Genomic DNA, 24003 nt, shown 5'->3' with positions numbered 1-24003 from the left:
TGCTCTATCCACAGTACCACCTAGCTGCCCCTGGGAGAACATTATTGAACTTCAACTTTGCAAACTATGAGGTAATCAGTGATTATACTTCAAAAAAAATTATGAACTAAATATATGAGCAAAATGATAATAAATTTAATTAAAACAAGGATTTCTTATACTTATGAAGATTTTTCCAAAAAGAAGGTGTTGTACTTGCAGTTTTAGAATGGGGCACAGAGTTAAGTGATTAATGAATTTAGTCCCACAATAGATCTTGGTCCATTCCTTAGCATTACCTCTACCTGTAGAAATTCATACATCAAAATAAATTGAACTATTAGTTGGGTTTACAGCAATCACAGTGGGCCAATCAGAATATTCTTGAATGTCTCTTTGTTTCAGACTTCTGGAAGGTTGCATTTATGCCTTAATGGGCTTTATAGTTCCTAATTGCAATGTCAAGATATTCTTTTGTCCTACAATTACAACTGGTATATCAGTATCCATTTTACCACAACAAAAACTAGCCAGAAAGAAGGGCCAATTTCTTTAAACTTCAGCTCATATAGCTCTGTTAATAAAGGGGCTCTTTTAATTATTGGGTTCTTCTGCTTATGTTTGCAACACAGAACATTTCCTTACATAAACATACACCATATCAAAGTATAGGGCACCAAATGGAGACAATAAGCAGGAGAAAAGTAAAAGCTCTCTAATTCTGGCATGTGTAAAAACTACTCTTCCTCTAGACTATAATTTCTTTCTTATTCCCTGGCATTTAAATCCCTTCAGGCTGTGTTTATTTTCCGTGGTAGCCCTAACTCTCTTCTGCATAATGTGTACCAATTTGGGAATGGAATTTAGCTTCTTTTCTTGAAATTGCCTTCCTGTGTTAATTTCACATGTCAGCCAATGATTCATCCATTGTTGCTTAAAAACTTTAAATTGCCGAACAGAATTTTCAGAGCTTTTAAAAGTGCTTTCAACGATCCAATTATATGTTGCAAATGGGCTAAAAACAAAAGTCTTTAAATAGTCATACCCGAGAAGCTGGAGGAAATTGGTATATCATTTTAAAAAGAAGTCATATACATTATTATTTTGCATTAGGGTGGAAGTAGGATATGCCTTTACAACTGACTCCCTTTGTAATAAAAGATCTTCTATAATGTAAGGGGCTAGGGAAGTTGGCCAGTTTGTAGTAGATAAGCAACAGTTCTATTAACACTTTCCAAAAATATAGTTACTTAACTTCCCTTAGCTTTAATTTGGACTACCTTAAGTTGAGGTCTTGAGATTCTCTAACATCCCATCTAGTGCTTACATCTATGGTTTAAGGTCCCTAACTCCAACATTCTGTGTTCTATAGTCCAATATTCTATGGCCTAGGGTCCCTTCCAGCTTTTATATTTTGTGATTGTATGATTTCAAATCTAATTTGCTTGACAGGGAAGCCAAATTTATTTATACAGATTTAAAGGTGAAAAATCTAGACAAATAAATAGGAGTTATATATCATTTCATTACATGAACTCTCCATTACTCACAGGATAAAGTCTATACTCCTTAATCCAACATTAATCAATGCATTTGTAGCAGGAAGGGACATTAGATGTCACCAAGTACAGTCCTCTCATTTTACACATGAAAAAAACAAAAGACCTAGAGAGGTTAAGTGACTTTTCCAGGGTTACAAAGTTTAATTATCTGAAATAAGACTTTAACCTTGGTCTTTCCAATTCAAAGTAGACTACATTATTTGCTATATTATGCTCCTAATTTTTTATGTTTAATTGATATATTGCTTTTTTATTTCACCATATTTCTGAATATAATTCTCATCCTTCTACCTAGTGATGTATTTATTGTAATAAAGTCTAAAAATTAAGAAGATAAGCAATTAATTTGACAAGATTAAACAACTTAACCATATTTGAGTATATTCACATCCTCTGCAAAGGGAGGATCTATTTTCTTTTTTCTTTCCTAGGGTTAAGCTTCATTATTATAAAAGGTGTTAAGTTTTATTTTTGTTTTTTTTCCATTTAATGTTGCTGTTATTGAATATATACTTTTCCTGGAACTGCTTACTTAACTGTGCAGTTCATATGTCTTTTCATTTAGACTAACATTCAAGATTTTTCACAGTCTAGATCTATTTCTATCTTCTCTTTCCCTAATCTTCATAAATTCTCTGCTCTAGTCAAACTGATAAATTTATTTAATTCTGAATATATCCTGCTCATTTATTTGTCCAACCTGTTCATTTCATCTAAAATACTACTTCCATTTTTCCCTTATTTGAATCCAATCCCATCCTAAAGATGCCATTTTATCTTGACCACCTTTATTATTTTCTGACAGTCCCACTCACAATGATCTTTCCTTTTAAAACTTATAGAATTTGCTTTCTGTATTTCTTTCTTGGTTCTGTACTAATAACTTTTCATCTATGAGATTGCTATAGCCTGGGGTGTGCTGGTAGATATTTGATAAGTGACTATCTGAAAATTCCTGGCACATTGTTTTAATTTTAATCTATACCAATAATATTTTTCTATCATTTTATTACATATAGATGATCAATAAAATAAAAGCTAGTCATGTCCCGATTTGTAGTTTGTGCAAATTTCTGAAGTTTAAGAGTCCACATGTTTTATTGTTTTTTGTCATTCATCCTCAAAAACCGACCATGACATCAGGGAATTGATATCATGACAAACATATGAATTGGCTTTGAGTGAGGGGATTGCTGGGTTAAGTCATCAGTCTCACTTTCTCCTCCAGAGCCATTAGATCCAGGGGACTGATTTGAATCAGGATGACTACAGATGGCCCTAGATGTGAGGCAATTAAGATTGTACAGGGTCACATGTGTGTTGTATGTGACCTTGGATTCGAACTCCTGTCCCCCTGACTCCAAGGCCAGTGCTGTATCCACTGTGTCATCTAGCTTCCCTCATAGAAGATTTAACAATCAGTTTTCCCAAGCCAGCACCAACTGACTTCAGTATACTCCTGGCTGAAGCCAAATAATTCATCTCTTGGTGGCCACATCTCTGATAAAAGTTGAGAATAAAGAATGTAGCCTCAGAGAATGGAAGAGCATGAAAGAAACCTTAAGGACCACCTAATTTCACTCCTCACCTCTCAAATGAGTAAATTGGGGTGAAGGGAGGTGAAATGATTTGTCCAAGGTCACAATAGTGGTTCTAGGGTTAATTCTCTTTCCACTAAACCATGTTGCCTCCTTAGGAGATCTGATCTTAGGAAGGGACTCCCAGGCAGAATTGGCCTAACTACTGAGGCTCTTATCACACATATCAACACTCTCCCTCAAATGTCTTCCCTTGCTAAAATACACACACACACACACACACACACACACACACACACACACACGTGTGTGTATACGTATTTATTTTGCTTTAGTGTATTTTAAGAAATTTAACTAATTAGCAACTCCTTCAAGTCAATAAGACTCATTTAGCAAAGAAAATTACACTGAAAGCTATCAATCAGGTACTGGTGTGAATTATTTCAATCAGATTGCTTTTCCACTATCATATACCCGAGATCTCCCACATAGAGAATAAAAGTTTTGAATGGGGGGGGGGAGGCAGAAACAGGGGTAGATTAACCTGGACCAAAGAACTCTTAGGCATTGGACAGATCCAAGGAGGGCTGGCACTGTAAGGAGCTCAGAATAGCATTGAGGCACAGGAAGCATTCCCTCAGGAAGCAGAAAAGACTAAAGAATTGGAGATAGTGGTCAAAATCATTGTCAATCACTTAATTAGGTACCAAATAAACACCATAAAAGATGTGTGACAAAAAATAGCACATTTCTGTTAAAATTCCTAAAAAGCAATGGAAGAAGCATACCTTTCCATTATATAGTAAGTACTAGCTATTTAAAATCAAGAGCCAGCATTATATGTAATGGAGAAATGTGAAAAGTCTTTAAGTAAGATGAGAGGTAAAGCAAGGATGCTTATTATCATCACCATCATTATCATACTATTAGAAATACAAGTAATAGCAATAAGATTAGAAAAAGAAATTAAGGGAATATCCACAATCAAAAGAGAAACAATATTGTTGCTTTTTGCAAATGATATAATAGTTTAATTATAAAACCCTTAAGAATAAACTAAAATTAATTGAAACAAATCAGCAAAGTTGCAGGATATAAAATAAACCCACAGAAACATCAAACTTTCTGTGTATTATCAACAAAACTCAGTGGGCAAAATTCCATAAATGTATAAAATAGTTGGGAGTCTTTCTACCTAAATACACATAGGAACTACAGGAACACAACTATAAAATACTTATTGGAGAGATATTTCTTTTGGTTATTATTTTATGAAAATATAATAAAAGTGACCTAAATTAATTTACATAGCTATCCTTCAAAATAATTGTTATTTTATTTAACAGTATTATTGAAAAGGGGTCCATATGCTTTGCCAGAACATCAAATAGGTCCATGATATAAAAAAAGGTTAAGAATCCCTGATGTGAAGGAATAAAATGTCAAAACTTAAACAATTTTTTAAAGTGATAAGAACTGTGTACTAGCAGTTGTAGATCTCAAAACACACTACAAAGTATTATCAAAACCAAAGGTATTGGCCAACAGAATAGAAAAATAGAACAATGAAACAGAAGTAGTATGCAACATACAGAAACAAATGAACCTAGTATCCTAGTTTTGATAAATTCAAAGAGCATAGCTATTGGGTTAAGAACTCACTATTAACTGTTGGGTTAACTTTAAATTGGTCACAGAGAAATTACATTTAAATTAATATCTTTAAAGTTCAAAATAGACACATGAAACTAGATATATAAAGTTATATCATAAGCTAATTAGAGAGTAAGCAAGAAGATCCACTTTTCACATTATTGACTGGGGAAAAGTTCATGACCAAACTGAAACAGAGAGAATCAAAAAAAGATAAAAGACTATCTTCATTACAATAAGTTGAAAATCTTAATGCACATACAAAACAGATTCATTTAAAATCAGAAGGGTTATAGTTGCATGTTTGTAACATATTTTTGATATTCTATTTTTCCAATTACATGTTATTAGAATTTTTCAGCATTCATTTACTTGCATACTTATAAGTTATGCAATTTTCTTAGGAAGCCCCCCCCCCATCAGTGGTGAACAGTCTAGTGAGCATTGGACATATACATTTGTAATTAGCATGTTTACATAATAGTCATTTTATGTATGAGGAATAAAGACTAAGGAATAGGCAAGAAAAGTATAAGAGAACCTTTTTTAAAAAGTGAATATAGTGTTCATTCAGATTCTGTAGGGTTTTTTTTGTCTAAATGTGAATTGTCCAGAACAGGTCTCCCAGGATTGTCCTTGATCTCTGAACTGCTGAGAGGAGCTGCATCTATCATAGTTGATCAACTCACAAGTAACATATTTCTTTGAGAAAGAACTATCTAAAATAGGCAAGGAATAGATTTAAATGTGTAAGAACAATTTCAGTCTTTTTTTTCAATCATGTCCCATTCATTGTGACCCCATTTAGAGTTTTCTTGTGAAAGATACTAGAGTGGTTGGTAATTTCCTTCTTCAGATCATGTTTTAGAGTTGAGGAAACTAAGGCAAATATTACTATAAGTGACTCTCCCAGAGTCACATAGCTAATGAGTGTCTGAGGACAGATTTGAACTCAGGAAGATTTCTTCTTGATTCTAGGCCTAGCACACTATCTATTTACTGTACCACCTAGCTGCCCAATAAGAACAACTATCATTACTAGTAAATAAAAGGTCAAAGATAAACAGATAATTCTCACAGGAAGAAATCCAAGCTATCAATAGCCATTATAAAAATGTTCAAGTGTTCCAAATAATTTATAATAAGTAAAATACAAATTGAAACAACTCAAAAGTTCTACCTCACACCCAATCAAATTGGCAAAAAAAAAGAGGGAGTTAAGGATAGACACACTAATGCACATTTGGTAAAATTGTGAATCAGTCCAATCAATCTGGAAAGCAATTTAGAATTATATCAAAAAGTCACCAAAATGTGTGCATTCTTTGATCATACTAAATAGATACCTAAAGATATAAAAAATGGAGGAAACGAAATAATGAAATATACACATACATAGTAGCAACAGTGGTTTTTGTTGTTGACAAAGAATTGGAAACTAAGGAAGTAGCTGTAAATGGAATTTATAATGAAAGCATTTGAATATGGTATTATAAGAAATTATAAAAAGGATAGATTCAAAGAATAAGAGGAAGAAAAATGAACTTATGCAGAATGAAGTAAGAAGATATGAGAGGACAATTTATACAATAATTGCAACATTGGAAAGAAAAATTTTAAAACCATTTCTATCAGTGCAATAACCTTTGGAGTCATGTCTCTATACCTATGATGAATCATGATAATTATTGCCTTACAAATATTCATATTTTATATCTATAAGCACCTAATCATGTTGTCCTTATCTCTGAAATCTAAATTCCTTGAGGTACACTTTCTGCCTTTTTTGGTGTCCCTAGGGTTTAAAATAGTGCTAGGAATATAGTGACTAATATATTTATTTTGATAGACAGATGTTAAAAATGAAATACATATTTTTGGACATTGCCAAAGTGTGTTTATCTGACTTTGTTACAAGTTTATTTTGCTTTTGTGTTTTAGTTAGGAAGCCTTGCTAGGAAGAAAAATAGGAGAGATGGTGACATCAGATAAAAGGGTCATTGTAGGGGGTTTTTTTAATGCACAGAAGAGAATAGGAGGAAGTTCAGAAAGATACACAGACAAGCAGAAAACTACTATATATTCTCTTAAAAATATATAAACTATATGTAATAAAAATTTAAGGTTTCATGTATGATTCTCTTTTTCTGTTCTATGTATATGGAAATTCTCGTTGTTTCTTGATGTTTATAAAAAGAAAAAAAAGATACAACTGCCATCTATTTAAAATTTTTATTTAGGACCAGTTATGAACAAAAGAAATGAGGCTACCCCTTCCTCACTTAAATTCAATTCACTTGTATATTATGCTATCACTTCCCTAATGAAGCTCTTCAAAAATGAAGGACAAACATCAATCACCCCCACTACTTTCCTCTACAGTCTTGCTTCTTCCCCTTCCTGTGCTTTCTCCTCTACCTCCTTCTCCCAACCCGGCTTTTCTCCTGCATTTTGCATCTTCTGTCCTCAGAACTCATAATTCAAACTTAAAACTATTAGTATTATATTTTAATGATGCTATGGATAACATTTCAGTGGAATCAACCAATCAATAAGCACTTATTAAAACATCTAATAAATGTCAGTTACTTTGTTGATGCTGGGGATATAAAGACAAAGATGCAATTTCTATTCTCAAGAAGTTGTTTCCAACAACAGATTTAAAAATTAGCTTAAAGGAAACAAACAGTTTCCAAACTGAGGACCACTTATATCACTAAACTCTAGCATTCAGTAGTTGCAGTAAATTGAACAATGTCCAATTCTGGTATCTAGCACTTCTTATTGACTAAAACATATGACCATACACTGATAATACCTCATTCTTGCTGTAACATTTTTAGATGTGCAAGTTGTTTTCTTGACAATGATCCTGTGATAGATAGGAGTCCCATTTTCAGATGATAAAACTGAGGTTCAGAAACAGATCTAGTGATTTCGATAAGGTCAAGCATAAGGTAAATGTTGCACTGGAACTTAGAGCTTCTGATTTAGGGTAATTGAGCCTGGGTATAAAGAGCATGGACTGTGAAGTGAGAGGACCTTAAACTGTTACTCTTGGTGTGACCTTGGTCACACCAAGGTTATTCTGCAAGAATATTGGTTTTCTTGGCCTTAGTTTCTTTGTTTTGTGTAGCATGGATACCATGAGGAAGCTGGGCTAGATGGTCTCTGAGGTCCCGTTTCAGAACTAGATCTATGACTCAGTGACTTCAAAACTAGTGTTCTCTTGCTTTGGTTACTTCTATATTCAGTGTTTGAACAGACTTTATTTTAAGGTCTCTTCTAACTCTAAATCACTATAATAAGAATAGTAATCATGATGTCTATTCATTTTCTAGAATTTTTTCAGATTTATTCTTTTCTAGGCTTCCCCCTAAACAATCCTGGTAGTTATTACGAATATTATTCTCCTTTTTCTAAGGTAGTGTATTTCACTTACAAACATGCCTTTTACATCCATTTGAAAGAGACACATTTTTTCCTCTATGTAATCTTTTTTAATGTTTAAAATAAATTTAGTTATTTATATTTTTGAATTTTACAATTTTCCCCAAATCTCACTTCCCTCCCCAACCCCCACAGAAGGCAGTCTGTTAGTCTTTACATTGTTTCCATGCTATACATTGATCTAAATTGAGTGTGTTGAGAGAGAAATCATATCCTAAAGAAAAAAAATAAAATATAAGAGTCCTCTATGTAATCTTAGTAAAATAGGATTTCAGGGGGAAAAAAGAGGAGAAGACTAAAAATTAAGCATGCATATTAGCAATCATGTCCAGAGTATGACTAACTTTTTCTAGGTACGATTTGAAATTCCCTTAACATAGACTGGTTGTCAAAATATGTTACAGATATTTAATTTCTCTTGTCATTACCCAGTTCCCAAAGCAGAGAGTTAGGCAGTTTGCAAGAGTATTTCTTCTATAAGCATTGGTTGTTTACTCATCATACTACATTTTTAAAGTGAGTTCTCCCCTGTTGATTCCAGAAACTGTCTAAAAGTCTTAGAAGTTCAGGAATTTGAAAATGTGAAGACTCAGTTTTGAAGGCCATTTGACTGTATTCACATTTTCTCTGTGCATATGAAGAAAATGTCATTAATAAATAGTAAGATACCCATTAGGGAATAGAGAAATTCCAGTTTTTATTATAGTGACTTTGCTAGTTGTGACAGCATTTACTATTTTTCATCAAGGTCTGTTCAAGACAAGGAAATCTAATAGCATATTCTTTCTCTCCCTATAAAATTATACAATTAAATTAGTCAAAGAAATCTTATAAATAAAAGGGATCTTAGAACACTGAATGTAAGAACATAGGGCAACTTTTTAAAGATGTTAAGGACCTTGGAATATATGGCTAGAAGCAAGCCTAAGAAAGAAACAAAGAAAGAAAGAGAAAGAAAGAAAGACTATTAGTTCTAGAAATACTAAAACATAGAATGTGGGGATGTAGAAAAGAATTTATAACACAGAAGATTCAAAGAAAGTTACAAGTTATCTAATTCAACACATGCTTTTTGTAACCTTAACCGACCATTTTCTGTACAACAGTCCCGTGAAGTAAGGAGTTAAAACAGTATCTTCATTTTTTAAAAGGAAACTGAAGTTCTTCAAATTGAAATGGCTTGCCTAAAATCGTTTGGGTAGTAATAATAACAACAGTTGAGGTGAGCTTGCTTTCTACATGTTATTTTATTTGATCTTCAAAACAAGATGGTATAAAAGATGATATTAACCAAGGTCAGTTAGGTGGCACAGGGCTTGGAGTCAGGAGAATCTGAGTTCAAATCCAACCTTAAATACTTAAAAATTATCTTAACTGTGTGACCTTGGGTAAGTCACTTAATCCTATTGCCTTGCCCCCCCAAAAAGATATTATCCTCATTTTACAAATGATTAAACAGAGTCAAGAAAGGAAAATGACTTGTCCAAGATTATGAGACCAGTCACGGTTGGAATTTGGTTCCAAAGCCAGTTCATCTGATTCCAACTGCAATCCATGATGCCATGTTGATGATGCCATGTTGATTCTTAGTCTAAAATCTATCTAAATCTTTGGAATTTGCCTCCTTAAAAGTCTAGTAATTGTAAATGATAACCCAGCTCCCTCTATGACAAGCTTGTCATGCAGAGTTTGTAAAAGCATGTGGTTTTAGAAGCTAACTATTATTTTAGGTTAGCTCTTTAGATAATAGCATGATTTTCACATACACATCCATGACTTGTTCAATGAAGCTGAATATTTCGAGATATCAATTTCTAGATATCAATATCAAAGACAACTTTCTAAAATTGTAGTAACATATATTTCAGGCCCAATCTCCTCTCATTGTCACCATTCTTAAACATATCACTTTTCATCTTACCAGGAAGCCAGAGCAGTGAGGGACATTGTTCTCTAAAACTAGGCTTCATCAAGGTTATTCTCCAAGGAAGTTCATTCTCAAAGCTTCATACATATGGATTGCAGAAGTATGAGCTAGGAGGATAACCAACAATTTCACGCTACCACGTTAATCAGCTCCTATAGGCTGCTGTAAATTTGACTAGAAAACTTCATTCTCCCACACATACCAATGATCCTAGGACCAGAGTCTCAGACAGATTGGAAGGATTTGAGACAATATCAGATGCAGACAAGAAAAAGGATGTATGATGAAATGCCTTGGTATGGGATAGGAAAAAAGGCAAAAGGTTAGGTTGATAATGAGAGACTGTTAGCAGCATAGTAGTGGAAAAAGCAAGGGATTTGGGAGTCAGAAGAACTGATTTGTGGCTCTAACTCAACTACTTGACAGCTGAATGACACAGACAAGTTGTTTTCCTTATCAAAGTCTACTTTCTCATCTGTAGCATAGAAACAATAATAATTGCACAGTGAACCTCACAAAGTAGATCTGATAAAAGTAATTTATAAACCTAATTGATTATTGAAATATTAATTATTGCAATTAATATTATTCTATATTTACTTTTGTGCTATGTAGATTCTCCTCATAAGTGAAGGAACAGTTGAAAACAAATGGAAGCTCAACTAGGGGTGATAATAACAAAATAACTTAGTAGTCTGAGAATAAAATGATTCTCACATTTTATAGGTGAAGCTATTGAGATTTAGAAGGGTGAATAATTTGTCCGAGGTCCAAAGCAAATTATTGACAGGGTGATTGGGTTTGTTTGTGGTGCTAACAGAAATTCAAATTCAACCAAAACTGCCTGTCTGACAAAATAAGTAGGGGCTTTGTCTTTTCCCTCTGGTGAAATAACATCATTTTACTTGTGTACTGGTGGAATCAACCCAAGAACTTAGCTTTCTTCCTTCAGATCAGGTATATTTTCCACTATTGAACCATTAATGGCTCACATGTTTGCACTTTAAGATTTAAAAAGTGTTTTCATCACACTACCCTTTCAGGTAGATAATGAAAATATTACTCTGCACCCTGTACTGGTGAGGGAATAGATTCAGATAGGTGAAGTCTATTGCTGAAAACCACAGGATTTTTATGTTAGACTTGAGTCTAGGATGACCCAAGATCTAGAGCTCTTTTCATATATTAGTGGAAAGATTATTCTGGGAATCAGGAAACTTCAGTCACTACCACCTCCATAGTTCTATTTCCTCCTAAGAGGAATCTCTGCCTGGTGATGGGAAGTAGGATGTATTTCATGACACTGATTTAGCCAAACCACAGAACAGGAAAATCTCTGACTCCCAAGATAAATATAATGCAATTATGCTAAAGTGGAGCAGATACATTTCTCAACAATGAATACAATGACTAACTTTTAATGTGTTATGTTACAATGACAATAATAATAGTAGTTTACATTTGTGTAATACTTTATTGTTGCAAAGTACTTTACAAATATCAAGTCATTTTATCCTGATAACTTCCCTATGAGGTAGACAGGGCAAAGATATTATCACCATTTTTTCAGTGAGAAAACCAGACTAAATAGATGCCACCTCTATAAATGAAAATTTATCACCCAGTTTTTATTATTCTCATTCATTTAACATGAATCTAGTGTTGAGGATACAATCTAGGCTTTGTTACTTTAACAGTTTCTAATTTCTCATTTAGGTAGCACCCTCCAGTTAAATCCATCATCTGTGATAGTTGGAGATCAAACAGTTTACCTCTTACATTTTACAGGCAGAAGGCAAATGATCACATAATTTAGTTTCTAGGTTTTCTGATTCCCAGAATAATGTTCTTTCCACTACAATGCTATAATACAGAATATTCTTTTAAAACTGGAGGGGACTTTGAAACACAAAATATTAGAGCTTAAAGAGAGTTTAGAATACAGAACACATTTATAAAGTACCTTCAGTATTTGCAAGAGATATCAGGCAAAGTACTTGAGAGAAGGCAATTTTTTAAAAATCACTATGTTCTTATCTTCTATATTTTAGAATGTAGTACTAGTAGGAATGAGGTTATGGATAAGTCAGGAATCATAGAGTAATGGAAAGAACATTTTCTTATTGTATCCTTTCTCTGAAATCTTAGGGGCTTTCTGGAGTCTTTGCAGAAGATGGGGAATGAAGGGATGTTATGCCACTGGCAATGAGTTCCAAATTGCAGAACCAAAGAAGGTGTCTATAACCTTCCTTCTATGACCTCATTTTTGTGTGTGAATATTTCATAACTTTACATATTAATAATGATTAATGTACATTAAGAATTAGGTATATATTATTTGCTATTCTCAAGACTTATACTTTTATTAGCTAATTCTTTTTTTAAATGTACTACTTTAAAATTTTTGCTGTTTAAATTTTTTTAGTGGTCTTACTGTTATCTATTTGCTTCTCTGGCATAAAATAAAGCTTCAAGATTCTAAACAAATAGATAAACATCTACAGAAAAATAAACTTCTCAGAAAACAATTCTGGTATGATTAAAATAAACAAAAAATAATCCATAAAAGAGGGCTTGTTGTAATTGGAGGGAAGATATAGTAGTTGCTAGGGAAACAAATAGAGGGAGATAAGACAATACAGGATTAGGAAGGAAGGAAAGTGAGAACTTTCACAGAGAGATAAATAAATAAAGAAGTAAAGGTAGCCTAATTGAGAAAAGGCTAAATTAAAAAAATAGACATGGGGAATGTTACCTTAGCAAAAAGGTTATTTCTGACTAGTCAGATTTATTCTTCAGTCACTTGAGTAGGGCTCAAGGAGAGTCAAAGGGAATAATGACTGTTTTGGCTTATGTGGAACCAACTTGTATCAATTCTAAAAGCTCAAGCATGAGCATAATTTACTGTCTCTCTAAATTAAGAGAAATACAGCAAACCATCATTTGGGATTAACTGTTGGAGTAATTTTATTTTATTTTTAGCTTTTGCAAGGCAATGGGGTTAAGTGGCTTGCCCAAGGCCACCCAGCTAGGTAATTATTAAGTGTCTGAGGTCGGATTTGAACTCAGGTACTCCTGACTCCAGGGCTGGTGCTCTATCCACTGCTCCACCTAGCCGCCCCTGGAGTAATTTTTGATGCCAAGCAAGCATAAAGTACTAGAGCTTCTCTGACTGTGAAATCAAGAGAATAACTAGTGCAAATGGGTGAATTAGAAATATTCTATACAAATCTGGGGATGAGACTAGAGCTGCATAAATGCAGGCTATAAACTCTTCATGTGTAGAGGCTGGATTGTTTTCTTATCTGTGTCCTCAGTACTCAATACAGCCCTGAACAGAATAGGTACTTAATAAATGTTTATTGAATTGAACTGTTAAGAGTTTTTACTGGAGTTAATTTTACTGGAGTTATATGGCAGATGGTTAAATTTGTTCTGTGTTAAAATCTCCCTAGGTAATTAGTGTTTATTTTGATGAACAATCACCTCTTTTTACAATGATTAACCTGTGAATAAATGTGATATTACTGCTAAGATCCTAAGTATAATTCTTTGAATGTTTGTAATTAATATACCAAGTCTATGTTAGAAAGTCTAGATGTTGTAGAACACCAAAGAAACCAGTTAGCATTTTCATACATGATCAATATATGGATGGGTTTGGTTTGACTTATTTGTGAAAATGATGGACTTCTAGAAAAAAGAATAAAACATTAAAAAATATTCAGAATAGGATATAAATCACAATTTTGTTACTGCCTTGTTAAATTTAATGCATAATTTTGAAAAATACAGCAGTTCATAAGTTCATATATAATCCTTTTTTTGTTCTTTGCAATTGAAATGTTTATATTTGTTGATGATCAAATTCATAATGAAAAAAAGACAATTTATTTGACAAAACATCTTAAATTACCTTAAACGTTGACTAATATCAACCCTCTAGTTTAGAGATTATGTCTATTTGCCTTAAAGTGTACTTTGGGGATGGGTGAAAAGTAGACACGATAAATATTTGTTTGACTAAGTATATGACAAGACAAAGGCAGCAGAAGTAATTCCTTGAACCACCAGATAAGACTTTGACATGACTACAAAAGAATAATTAAGGGATTTGATTCCTGCAATAATAGTTAGTGAGCTTTTCCTTCTTTGAAAAAAAGGGCAGAGATCACTTTCATCTTATCTAAAATTTTCATATATATATATATATATATATATATATGTAGATATTTATATATGTTCTGTGTTGGTAGATAATGAATATATCTTATTATCTTCAGTATAGTCATTTGATAAAAAGAATAGTAAGAATTAGAGCTGGAAGAGCCTTTAGGCTCAGCTTGCCTAACCCCCTCATTTTACAGATGAAGAACAAAGGCCCACATGATCTAATGACTTGCCCAAGGTCACAAAAGTAATGAAACATAGATTGTTCTCTAACTATATGAGGCTGTCCACTGTTGTTGGATCTGAGTTTGGAAACACTGTCAAGAGGTGATCAAAAACAATACTGAGTCAAAATCCAATGACCTCTTATACTTTTGTGAAAAGAAAGGCCACAGATGATAGATTAGAAGCTCTTTGAGAGCTTATTCAACATTGCCTTCCATTGTAGTACCTATAACTTGGTCATATTAAGAACTTAATAAATCTATACTAAATGACCACTAGCAGTTCAACTCAAGATCTCTAATCTCAAAGAAAATAAAAGAAATATTCCTATTTAAAATATTACCCCAGTTACAGATTTATGAGCCTAAACATGTGCTATGTCATTTCCTATAAAGGCACCATCATTCTGACTGAAATTAGGCTGCATCCACTTATAAAAAAAACTTGAGCTATTTCAACTACAGCTAAGTACCACTAAATATAATGGAAGCTGCTCAACTAGCGAATACCTGACTATGGAAAACTTTGAAAACTGAAGCTTCGATGGAGACATTCTGCCAAAAATGGATGGGAATCTGGATTTTCTGTCCATAAAGATACCTGGAAAGCTGAAATCAAAAAGCAGAATGAGCTACTGAGCAAGTCAGAAACATGATGTCTTATAGTAGACACAAGATTGCCTTGAATGTTTACCTTGCTCGGTGACTTTGGGCAAGTCACTTTCCTCTCTCTCTCTGTGCCTCAGCTTCCTCCTCTCTAACCTAAGAAGTTTGGACTGGAAACTCTCAAAGGTAAATAAATGCCTTTTAAGTCTAATCAGTTGCTGCTCTCTGAAGTGCTCTCTGGAGTGCTTCATGCCTATTTGGATTGTAGAGCTTTGGGGAATGGGAGGCTCTAAAATTCATTCCTTTGTAAAGGAAAAATGGTTTATTTCATTCTTCTGTTTTACCAGCAAGCCACTAGGACTTAACTTTTTGGTATCTTCAATTATTTCATTATTGCCACCACATTCGTCATGCCTAAATTCTTCTTTAATCTAATTGTATTCACTTCTGATATAGCCAGAGATGAGGGTGAGTCTTCTATGGCTAGGAGATTAGGTGGCATTCCCAGTAGGGTACAAGGTTAACAGTTAAGATAGACAAAAGGCAGAGAAAGATAGTCCATGTCTCACAGCTCGCTATCCAAGACCACTCGTCACTCCCCCCAAGTATCTGCCTGATCTTGATTCTCCAGGGCAAAAGATTTGAATATGGATTATCCTGGAAGTGTAGAAAGAGTTGTGTCCCAGATCATAAAATTGTATCTGGGGCAGGATTTTGGTACCACCAAAATAAGTCTAAGAGGATACAGGGCTTCCCCTTTTAGTGTTTCTTGAATAAAACATTTTTCTGCTAAACACTATATGAAAATAGGAGAGCAGGTGATATCCTGCCAAAGAGGAAAGTTTACACGTTATAGAAGTTTTATCAGGTAATCATGGTCTTTAAGGTAATGCTCTTGAAACTTAGCTTATTCTTAATTTGTTTGTTCTGCCCCTTATTTTAGATCTTAGTTCTTAATTTTGGAAACAGGTGACTCAACATTGCCTGGGCTACAAGTTGATTTCAGTTTCAAGGGAGAAGCAACTCCCATAGTAAAATGTAAGAAACCCTGAACTAAGAGTCAGGAGAACAGGATTCAAGTCCCAATGTTATATTAATCAAGTCATTTTACCATTTTTGAATCTCAATTTGCTCATCAATGAAATGTTGATAATAATCCTTGTACTACTTGCTCCATTGTGGTATTTTGAAGGAAATGCCTTTATTTGTTATTATTATTATTATTATTATTATTATTATTATTATTATTATTATTATATTTCTAGTCAATTAATTTTGGGTTGGTAATATGTTTCTCAGTGCTTCTAAAATATAACCCTTAAATCATTAGCTGTGGGGTATGGAAACTCAGTCTGGAGGCAGAATCTTTTCTAAATTCTTCCCTCTCACCAGGTGATATCTTCTCTTAGGCAGGTATCTAGACAGCAAGGATATGTCCATCAACTGAAGTGTTCTTTCACTCTGACTTCTCAGCTAAAAAATACTCTATCTATGTGACCTTTGAAAATTTGTTTTACAAAGTTTTCATCTGAAATAAATGAATGATCCCATGTCTTATTCTTCTAGTAATCTAATGTTATACCCTTTGGGTTCTCCTTTTCACCCCTTACCCATTATCTCTGGTCTTCAACCTAACCTATATATCCTTATAATGATTCCTAGGACTCTATTTTTAGTTCAGTTATCTGTCTCAGGGACCACAAACCTTAATCTCCATGAATCCATTCTATAAATCTAACATTCTCATGATGTTATCAATACTTCCTGCACAGACTACACAATTTTGAAGTTGGAGAAGACCTTAGATTTCAGAGCATCTAATCCCAACCTTAGTAGAAACTTCAATAGAAATTATTTCTATAACATCTAAAACAAGAGGTCATGGACACTTCTGGGGTGGTAGCAGAAGTGGTATAATGTATAATGAAGCTAGAAACTCCCAGAGATTTTTCCAAAAGAACTTTAATGAAGCCTCTAAATAGATCCTAAAGTGAAAGAACCCACCTAAACCAAACAAAAACAAAAGTTATTCCAGTGGCAAAACTTTTCAGCAAAACATCTTGGAGGAACTTCAGAAAAAGTCTGTAGTATGGGTAAAAGGAGGGTATTGTGCCATATAGGTGGGAGAGCTGGGAAGTCAGGGAGAGGCTTTTAGATACAGTGCAGTTCTGGTCCTGGCCCAGCAGACCAGCAATGAGGGTCCCAATCCCAGCTCTGAGAGCAAGGTTTTGAGCCCTGGAATGTTGGTGAAGCATTGAGCTACCCTAGTGCAAGGGAGCAAACCATGAACATCTAATATGCCAGAGCAAAAAGCCAAGAACCAGTCTCTCAGCTCCCAGCAAATATAAACTTGGGACTACAGCAGAGAAGCAGAATTCAACTATCAAAATGAGCAAAAAAAAGTGCTACTATTGTTATCCAAAATGGATGATGAAAACACCATCTCAGAAAAGGAAAGCAGTGACAAAATATCTACATGTGAATCCTCAAAGGGGTTGATGAATTGGTCTCAAATTCAAAAAGGCTAATTGAAATAGCTCAAAAAGAATTCAAAAAACCAAAGTAGAAAAGAAGAAAAATGGAGAAAAATATTTGAGAGTCATGGAGAATTATGAAAAATTAACTGAAGAAAACAATTTTAAAAGCAAAGTTGATCAATTGGAAAATAAAATTGACTAACTAGAAAAGGATGCACAAAAGCTAACTGAAGAAAATAAAACTTTAAAAACTAGAATTAGACAAATAAAAAATAATGACCATATCAAGAAAAAAATCAAAAGGTTGAAAAAATAGAAGAAAATGTGAACTACTTTTTTTTAGGTTTATTTTTTTTTGCAAGGCAAATGGGGTTAGGTGGCTTGCCCAAGACCACACAGCTAGGTAATTATTAAGTGTCTGAGATGGATTTGAACTCAGGTATTCCTGACTCCAGGGCCCGTGCTTTATACAATGCGCCACCTAGCTGCCCCGTGAACTACTTCTTAGGAAAAATCACTGAACTGGAAAATAAATCCAGGAGAGAAAATTTACAAATTATAGATCAACCTGAAAGACAATATAAAAAAATATCCTGGACAGTTTCTAGAACAAAAAGATAAAATAGTCCATGAAAGAATCCATCAATCATACCCAGAAAGAGCTCACAAAATAAAAATTCCAAGGAATATTATAGTTAAATTTAAGAATTCTCAGGCAAGGAGAAAATACTGCAAGCAGCCAAAAAGAAGCTAAATATTAGAGTCAAATTCTGTATTACATTGGATTTGTCAGCTTCAACATTAAAGGATCAGAAGGGACAGTTAGGTGGTGCATTGGATAAAGCACAGGCCCTGGAGTCAGGAGGACCTGAGTTCAAATCTGACCTTGGACACTAAATAATTGCCTACCTGTTGGGACCTTGGGCAAGTCACTTAACCCTATTGCCTTAAATAAATAAAATTAAAAAATAAAAAGAGCAGAAGACCTGGAATATGCTATTCTGGAGGGCAAAGGAGCTTGGATTACAACAAAGAATCAAGTATGCTGTGAAATTCAACATATTCTTTCAGGGGGAAAAATGGATTTTCAATGAAATAGAGGACTTTCAAACTTGCCTGATAAAAAGACTAGAAATGAATGGAAAATTTTATCTTCAAATACAAGATTCAAGAAATGCATAAAATGGCAAAGGGAAGGGGGAGGAATGTTAGTCAATAAGATTAAATTGTTTACATCATTACACAGGAAGATAATACTTGTAACTCTTGAGAATTGTATTTCCCTTAGGACAGTTGAAAGGAACATAATTAAAGAGTGTGGTTAGGGATGGATAGGTGGCAAAGTGGACAGAACACTGGCCCTGGAGTCAGGAGTACCCGAGTTCAAATCCAGCCTCTGACACTTAATGACTACCTAGCTGTGTAGCCTTGGGCCAGCCACTTAACCCCATTGCCTAGCAAAAAAATAAAATAAATAAAATAAAGCTTTGGGGGCGGCTAGGTGGCGTAGTGGATAAAGCACCAGCCTTGGAGTCAGGAGTACCTGGGTTCAAATCTGACCTCAGACACTTAATAATTACCTAGCCATGTGGCCTTGGGCAAGCCACTTATCCCCATTGCCTTGAAAAATCTAAAAAAAAAAAGAGTGTGGTTATAAATTGTCTGATGTGATCAAACTTTTATTTCTCGAGAGTTGTATTTCTATTGGGACAGTTAGATGAATATAAACTGCCTGCAATATAATCAAACTCTTAACTCTGAGGGGTTGTATGTATATTGGAACTGTAGGAAAGATATTTCTTGAAAAGAGGGCAAGAGTATAAATTGATTAGGAATTGTACTTCTATCAGGATAGTTGAAAGGAGCATCCTTGGCTAGAGTAAGTGGATGCAAGACATCTATAAAACAATTAGGACATGAGAAAAGAAAAAGAATTATGCTGGGAAAGGAAGGCAGAGACATTAAAGGATAAATAACACCTCATAAAGCACAAAGGACCCTATATAGTAGAGGGGGGAAAGGGAGGGTATGAGCACTGAGTAAATCTCAATAGATTTGGTTCAAAGAGGGAATAACATACATTCCCAACTGGGTTTGGAAATTTATCCTACTCTGAAGAGAAGAGTGTGTGTGTGTGTGTGTGTGTGGAGGGGTTTGTTTGGTAGAGAGGGGCAGCAGGGAGGAAGAAGGGGAAAGGAAAGGGAATAGGAGAACAATAAAAAGGAGGGGGGGGAAGTAAAAGTAAAAAATAAAGGATTAAAGGGGAATACAAAAAAGAAAAGGGAAATGAGTTGATAAAAGGGAGGGCAATTTAGAGAAGGAAGCAGCCAAATGCAAAACACTGGTGAGGAGAAATAAGGAGAAAGAAGAGAGAAAAGTACAAACAGCAGAAAATAGGATGGAGGGAAAAACAGAGTTGGTAATCAAAACTGTGAATATGTAGAGGATGAACTCTCCCATAAAATGGAAGCAGATAGCAAAGTGGATTAAAATCCAGAATCCTATAATGGGTTGTTTACAAAGAAACACTTTGAAGTAGAAAGATACATATAAGATATAAATCTAAGAGGATGGATCAGAATATATTATATGCTTCAGATAAAGTTTAAAAAAGGTAGCAATTCTTATCTTAGTCAAAGAAAAAGCAAAAATAGATCAAATTAAAAGGGATGAAGGACACTATTACCTTTTAAAAGATGGAAGTAATATCAATATTAAACATATATGCACCAAGTAGTATGATATCCAAAATCTTTGAGGAGAAACTAAAGAAGTTAGAGGAAGTTACTAAAAGCAAAACTATATTACTGGGAGACCTCAACTGCTCTCTTCAAATTCAATAAATCTAACCATAAAATAAACAAGGAGGAAATTAAGAAGTTGAATAGAATTTTAGAAACATTAGATATGATATACCTCTCGAGAAAACAATGGTGATAGAAAGGAATATACTTTACTCTCTGTGGAACATGGCACCTACATAAAAATTGTTCATGTTTTAGGGCATAAAAACCTCACAATCAAATGCAATATTAGGAAAACAATTAGCATAATTGAACATATATCAATAACAAAATTAGCAGAAATCATATGATTATCTTAATAGATGCTAAAAAAGTCTTTGACAAAATGCAAATCCATTCCTATTAAAACATTAACAAGTATAGGGAAAAATGGAATTTTCCTTAAAATGATAAGCAATATCTATCTAAAACTATCAATAAGCATAATATGTGATGGGAACAAATTAGAGGCATTCCCAATAAGATCAGGGGTGATACTCAATATCTCTACCACTGTTCAATATTGTATTAGAAATATGAGCTTTATTTTTTTGTAAGGCAATAGAGTTTAATGATTTGCTAGGTAATTATTAAATGTGTTGAGGTCACATTTGAACTCAGGTCCTCCTGATGCCAGGGTTGGTGCTCCATCCATTGCACCACCAAACTTCCCCAGTTTTAGTAATAAGAAAAGAAAAATAAATTTAAGAAATTAAAATAGGTAATGAGGAAACAAACTCTCACTCTTTGGTATAATTAGAGAATTCCAAAAAATCATCTAAAAAACTACTTGAAACAATTTGCAACTTTAGCAAAGTTGCAGACTATAAGGTAAACCCACATAAATCCTCAGCATTTCTAAACATAACCAACAAAACACAGCAGCAAGAGATAGAGAAATTCCATTTAAATTAACTTTAGACAGCACAAAATGCTTGGGAAGGCAAACTCAGAAACTGTATGAAAACTATAAAACATTTCTCACATAAATAGAATCAGATCTAAATTACTGGGCAAATGTCAATTGCTCATGCAGAGGCTGAGCTAATATAATAAAAATGATAATTCTACCTGAATTAACTAACTTATTCAGTGCAATATAATCAAACTTCCAAAAAATTACTTTATTTAATTAGAAAAAATGGTAACTCAATTCATATAGAGTAACAAAAGGTCAAGAATATCAAGGGAATTAATGAAAAAAATGCAAAGGAAGGTGGCTGTAGCCACACCAGATGTAAAATTATTTACAAAGCAACAGTCAGCAAAACAGCTTTATACTGGCTAAGAAATAGAGTGATGGATCAGTGGAATAGATTAGATGCAAAAGCAGCAGTAGTAAATGACAAAAAATCAGCTATCTGATAAACTCAAAGATTCCAGCTTCTGGGATAAGAACTCATTCTTTGATTAAAAAAAAAACTGCTAGGAAAACTGGAAGATAATACAGTAGAAACTAGCCATAGAACAACATCTCATATCTATACCAAGATAAGGTCAAAATAGGTACAAGATTTAGGTATAAAAGATGATATCATACATCAATTAAAGGAACAGAGAATAGTTTACCTGTCAGATCAATGGAGAGGGGAACAGTTTATGAGCAAAGAAGAGAAAGAGAAAATGATAAAATATAAAATGACTAATTTTGATTACATCAAATTGAAAAGCTTTTGTACAAATAAGACCAATGCAATCAAAATTAAAGGAAAACAGTAAGTTTGGGAAACCAATTTTTACAACTAGCACTTCTGACAAAGGATTCATTTCATATATATACATACATATATACATATATACATACATATATATATATATATATATATATATATATATAGAGAGAGAGAGAGAGAGAGAGAGAGAGAGAGAACTGAGTCAAATTTATATGAATACAAGTCATTCATTCCTCAATTGATACATGGTCAAAAGATATGAAAAGCAATTCTCAGATGAAGAAATTAAAGCTCTCTATAGTCATATGAAAAAATGCTACAAATCACCTTTGATTACAGAAATGCAAACAACTTTAAGGTACAATTTCACACCTATTAGATTGGCCAATATGACATAAAAGGAAAATGATCAATGTTGATGGGAATGTGGGAAAACTGGAATACTAATGCATTTTTGGAAGAATTGTGAATTGAACCAATCTTACTAGAGAGCAATTTGGAATTACACTCAAAGATCAATAAAATGATGTATATCTTTGATCCAACAATATTCACTATTTGGATCACACACAAAAAAGCAAAAAATCCTACATATATAAAATATTTATGGCAGCTCTTTTCATAGTAGCAAAGAATTTGAAATTAAGGGGATATCCATCAATTGGGGAATGACTAATAAACTGTGGTATATGAATTTGGTGAAACACTATTGTTATATAAGAAATCATGAAGGGGGGGGGTGGAAACAAGATGGCAGAGTGAAAGCAGAAAATCCCAGGACTCTCCCCTAGACAACTCCAAATGCCTTTAAACAATATCTATAAGCAAATTCTAGAGTGGTGGAACCCACAAGAAAGACTGAATGAAACAATTTTCCAGCCCAAGACAACTTGGAAGATCCACAAGAAAGTTCTGTTATACAGGGGTTGGAAAGGGCTGCAGTGTAGCCTGGGCTGCTGCAGAGTGAACTGGGTCCAACCATCCAGAAACAGCCTGTGGGGCCCCTGGTTCCATGACAGCAGGGCAGTTTCCAGAGCTCACAGCCTGGGGATTTCTAAGGACAAGTTGGAAGGTCAGCAGGAAAATTCTGCAGCACAAGAATGAGTGCAGAGCCCAGTCTAGCACAGGTCTCAGGAGCCAGAAGCAGGCCTGGGAAGCCCTGCTCCCAGAGTGCTCAGCCCACATATGCTAAGGGGGTCGGATGAAGCTGCACAGGTCTTGTTACTATCTTTGATGCAGGACTATGCTCTGTTGCTGTGCCCATAATCTTATCCAGGCTGCAGTCTGGGGTCCCATGCTGCCATAGCAGAGCAGCAACCCTCCTTAAAGTGTCAGGGTAGAGGGCAGTGCTTGTGGTCATTCATAAACCAGAGTACAGGCTGGGAGAACAGTCAAAGTCTCTCATAACACCTTGAAGGAATTGAAGTTACTGAAAACAGTTGCAAAAATCCTTAAAGGCTTGGAAAAGTGCATCCTCCACCCTGGAAGCAGAGTACCACCTTAACAAAGACTTAAAATTATGTTACAGGTTGGGGAAATGAGTAAAGAAGAAAGAAGAAAGAAAAAGAAGAAAAAAATTCAACCATAGACAATTACTTTGCTCCCAGAAGAAAACAAAGTCAAAGTTTATGTATCCAAAGCCTCCAAGAAAAATGGGAATTGATCTCAGGCTATGGAAGAGCTCAAAAATGATTTTGAAAATCAAATAAGAGAGGTAGAAGAAAAATTGGAAAGAGAAATGAGAGCAATGCAGGAAAATCATGAAAACCAAGTCAGCAACTTGGTGAAGGAGATACAAAAAGTAATGAAGAAAATAACATCCTAAAAACCAATTTAAGTCAAATGGAAAAAGCAGTCCAAAAGATCAATGAGAATGTCTTAAAAAGCAGAATTGGGCAGATAGAAAAGGAAATACAAAAGCTCTCAGAAGAAAATAATTCCTTCAAATATGGAATGGAGCT

At 34.1% G+C, this 24003-nt stretch overlaps 1 protein-coding gene across 4 annotated transcripts in view; it reads right to left on the bottom strand.

Moving 5' to 3' along the window:
* TTLL11 (tubulin tyrosine ligase like 11) overlaps positions 1-24003 on the bottom strand; it is a 301263-nt gene that overhangs the window by 90625 nt on the left and 186635 nt on the right. For 3 of the 4 annotated variants that reach the window (XR_012473656.1, XM_074211653.1, XM_074211655.1), the window contains exon 7: positions 15014-15112. The exons of the other annotated variant lie outside the window; for it this stretch is intronic. Coding sequence is in view for 2 of the 3 variants with exons in the window: in XM_074211653.1 (XP_074067754.1) it covers positions 15014-15112 (99 nt within the window). In the remaining variant the exon portion in view is untranslated. The remainder of the gene's footprint in view (positions 1-15013; positions 15113-24003) is intronic. 4 annotated transcript variants of the gene reach the window in all.

This window comes from Macrotis lagotis, chromosome 1 (assembly GCF_037893015.1).
Source record: "Macrotis lagotis isolate mMagLag1 chromosome 1, bilby.v1.9.chrom.fasta, whole genome shotgun sequence".
NCBI classification, from domain to species: Eukaryota; Metazoa; Chordata; class Mammalia; order Peramelemorphia; family Peramelidae; genus Macrotis; species Macrotis lagotis.
The sequence above is the reverse complement of the archived record's forward strand: the minus strand, read 5'-3'. Positions and strand labels throughout refer to the sequence as shown.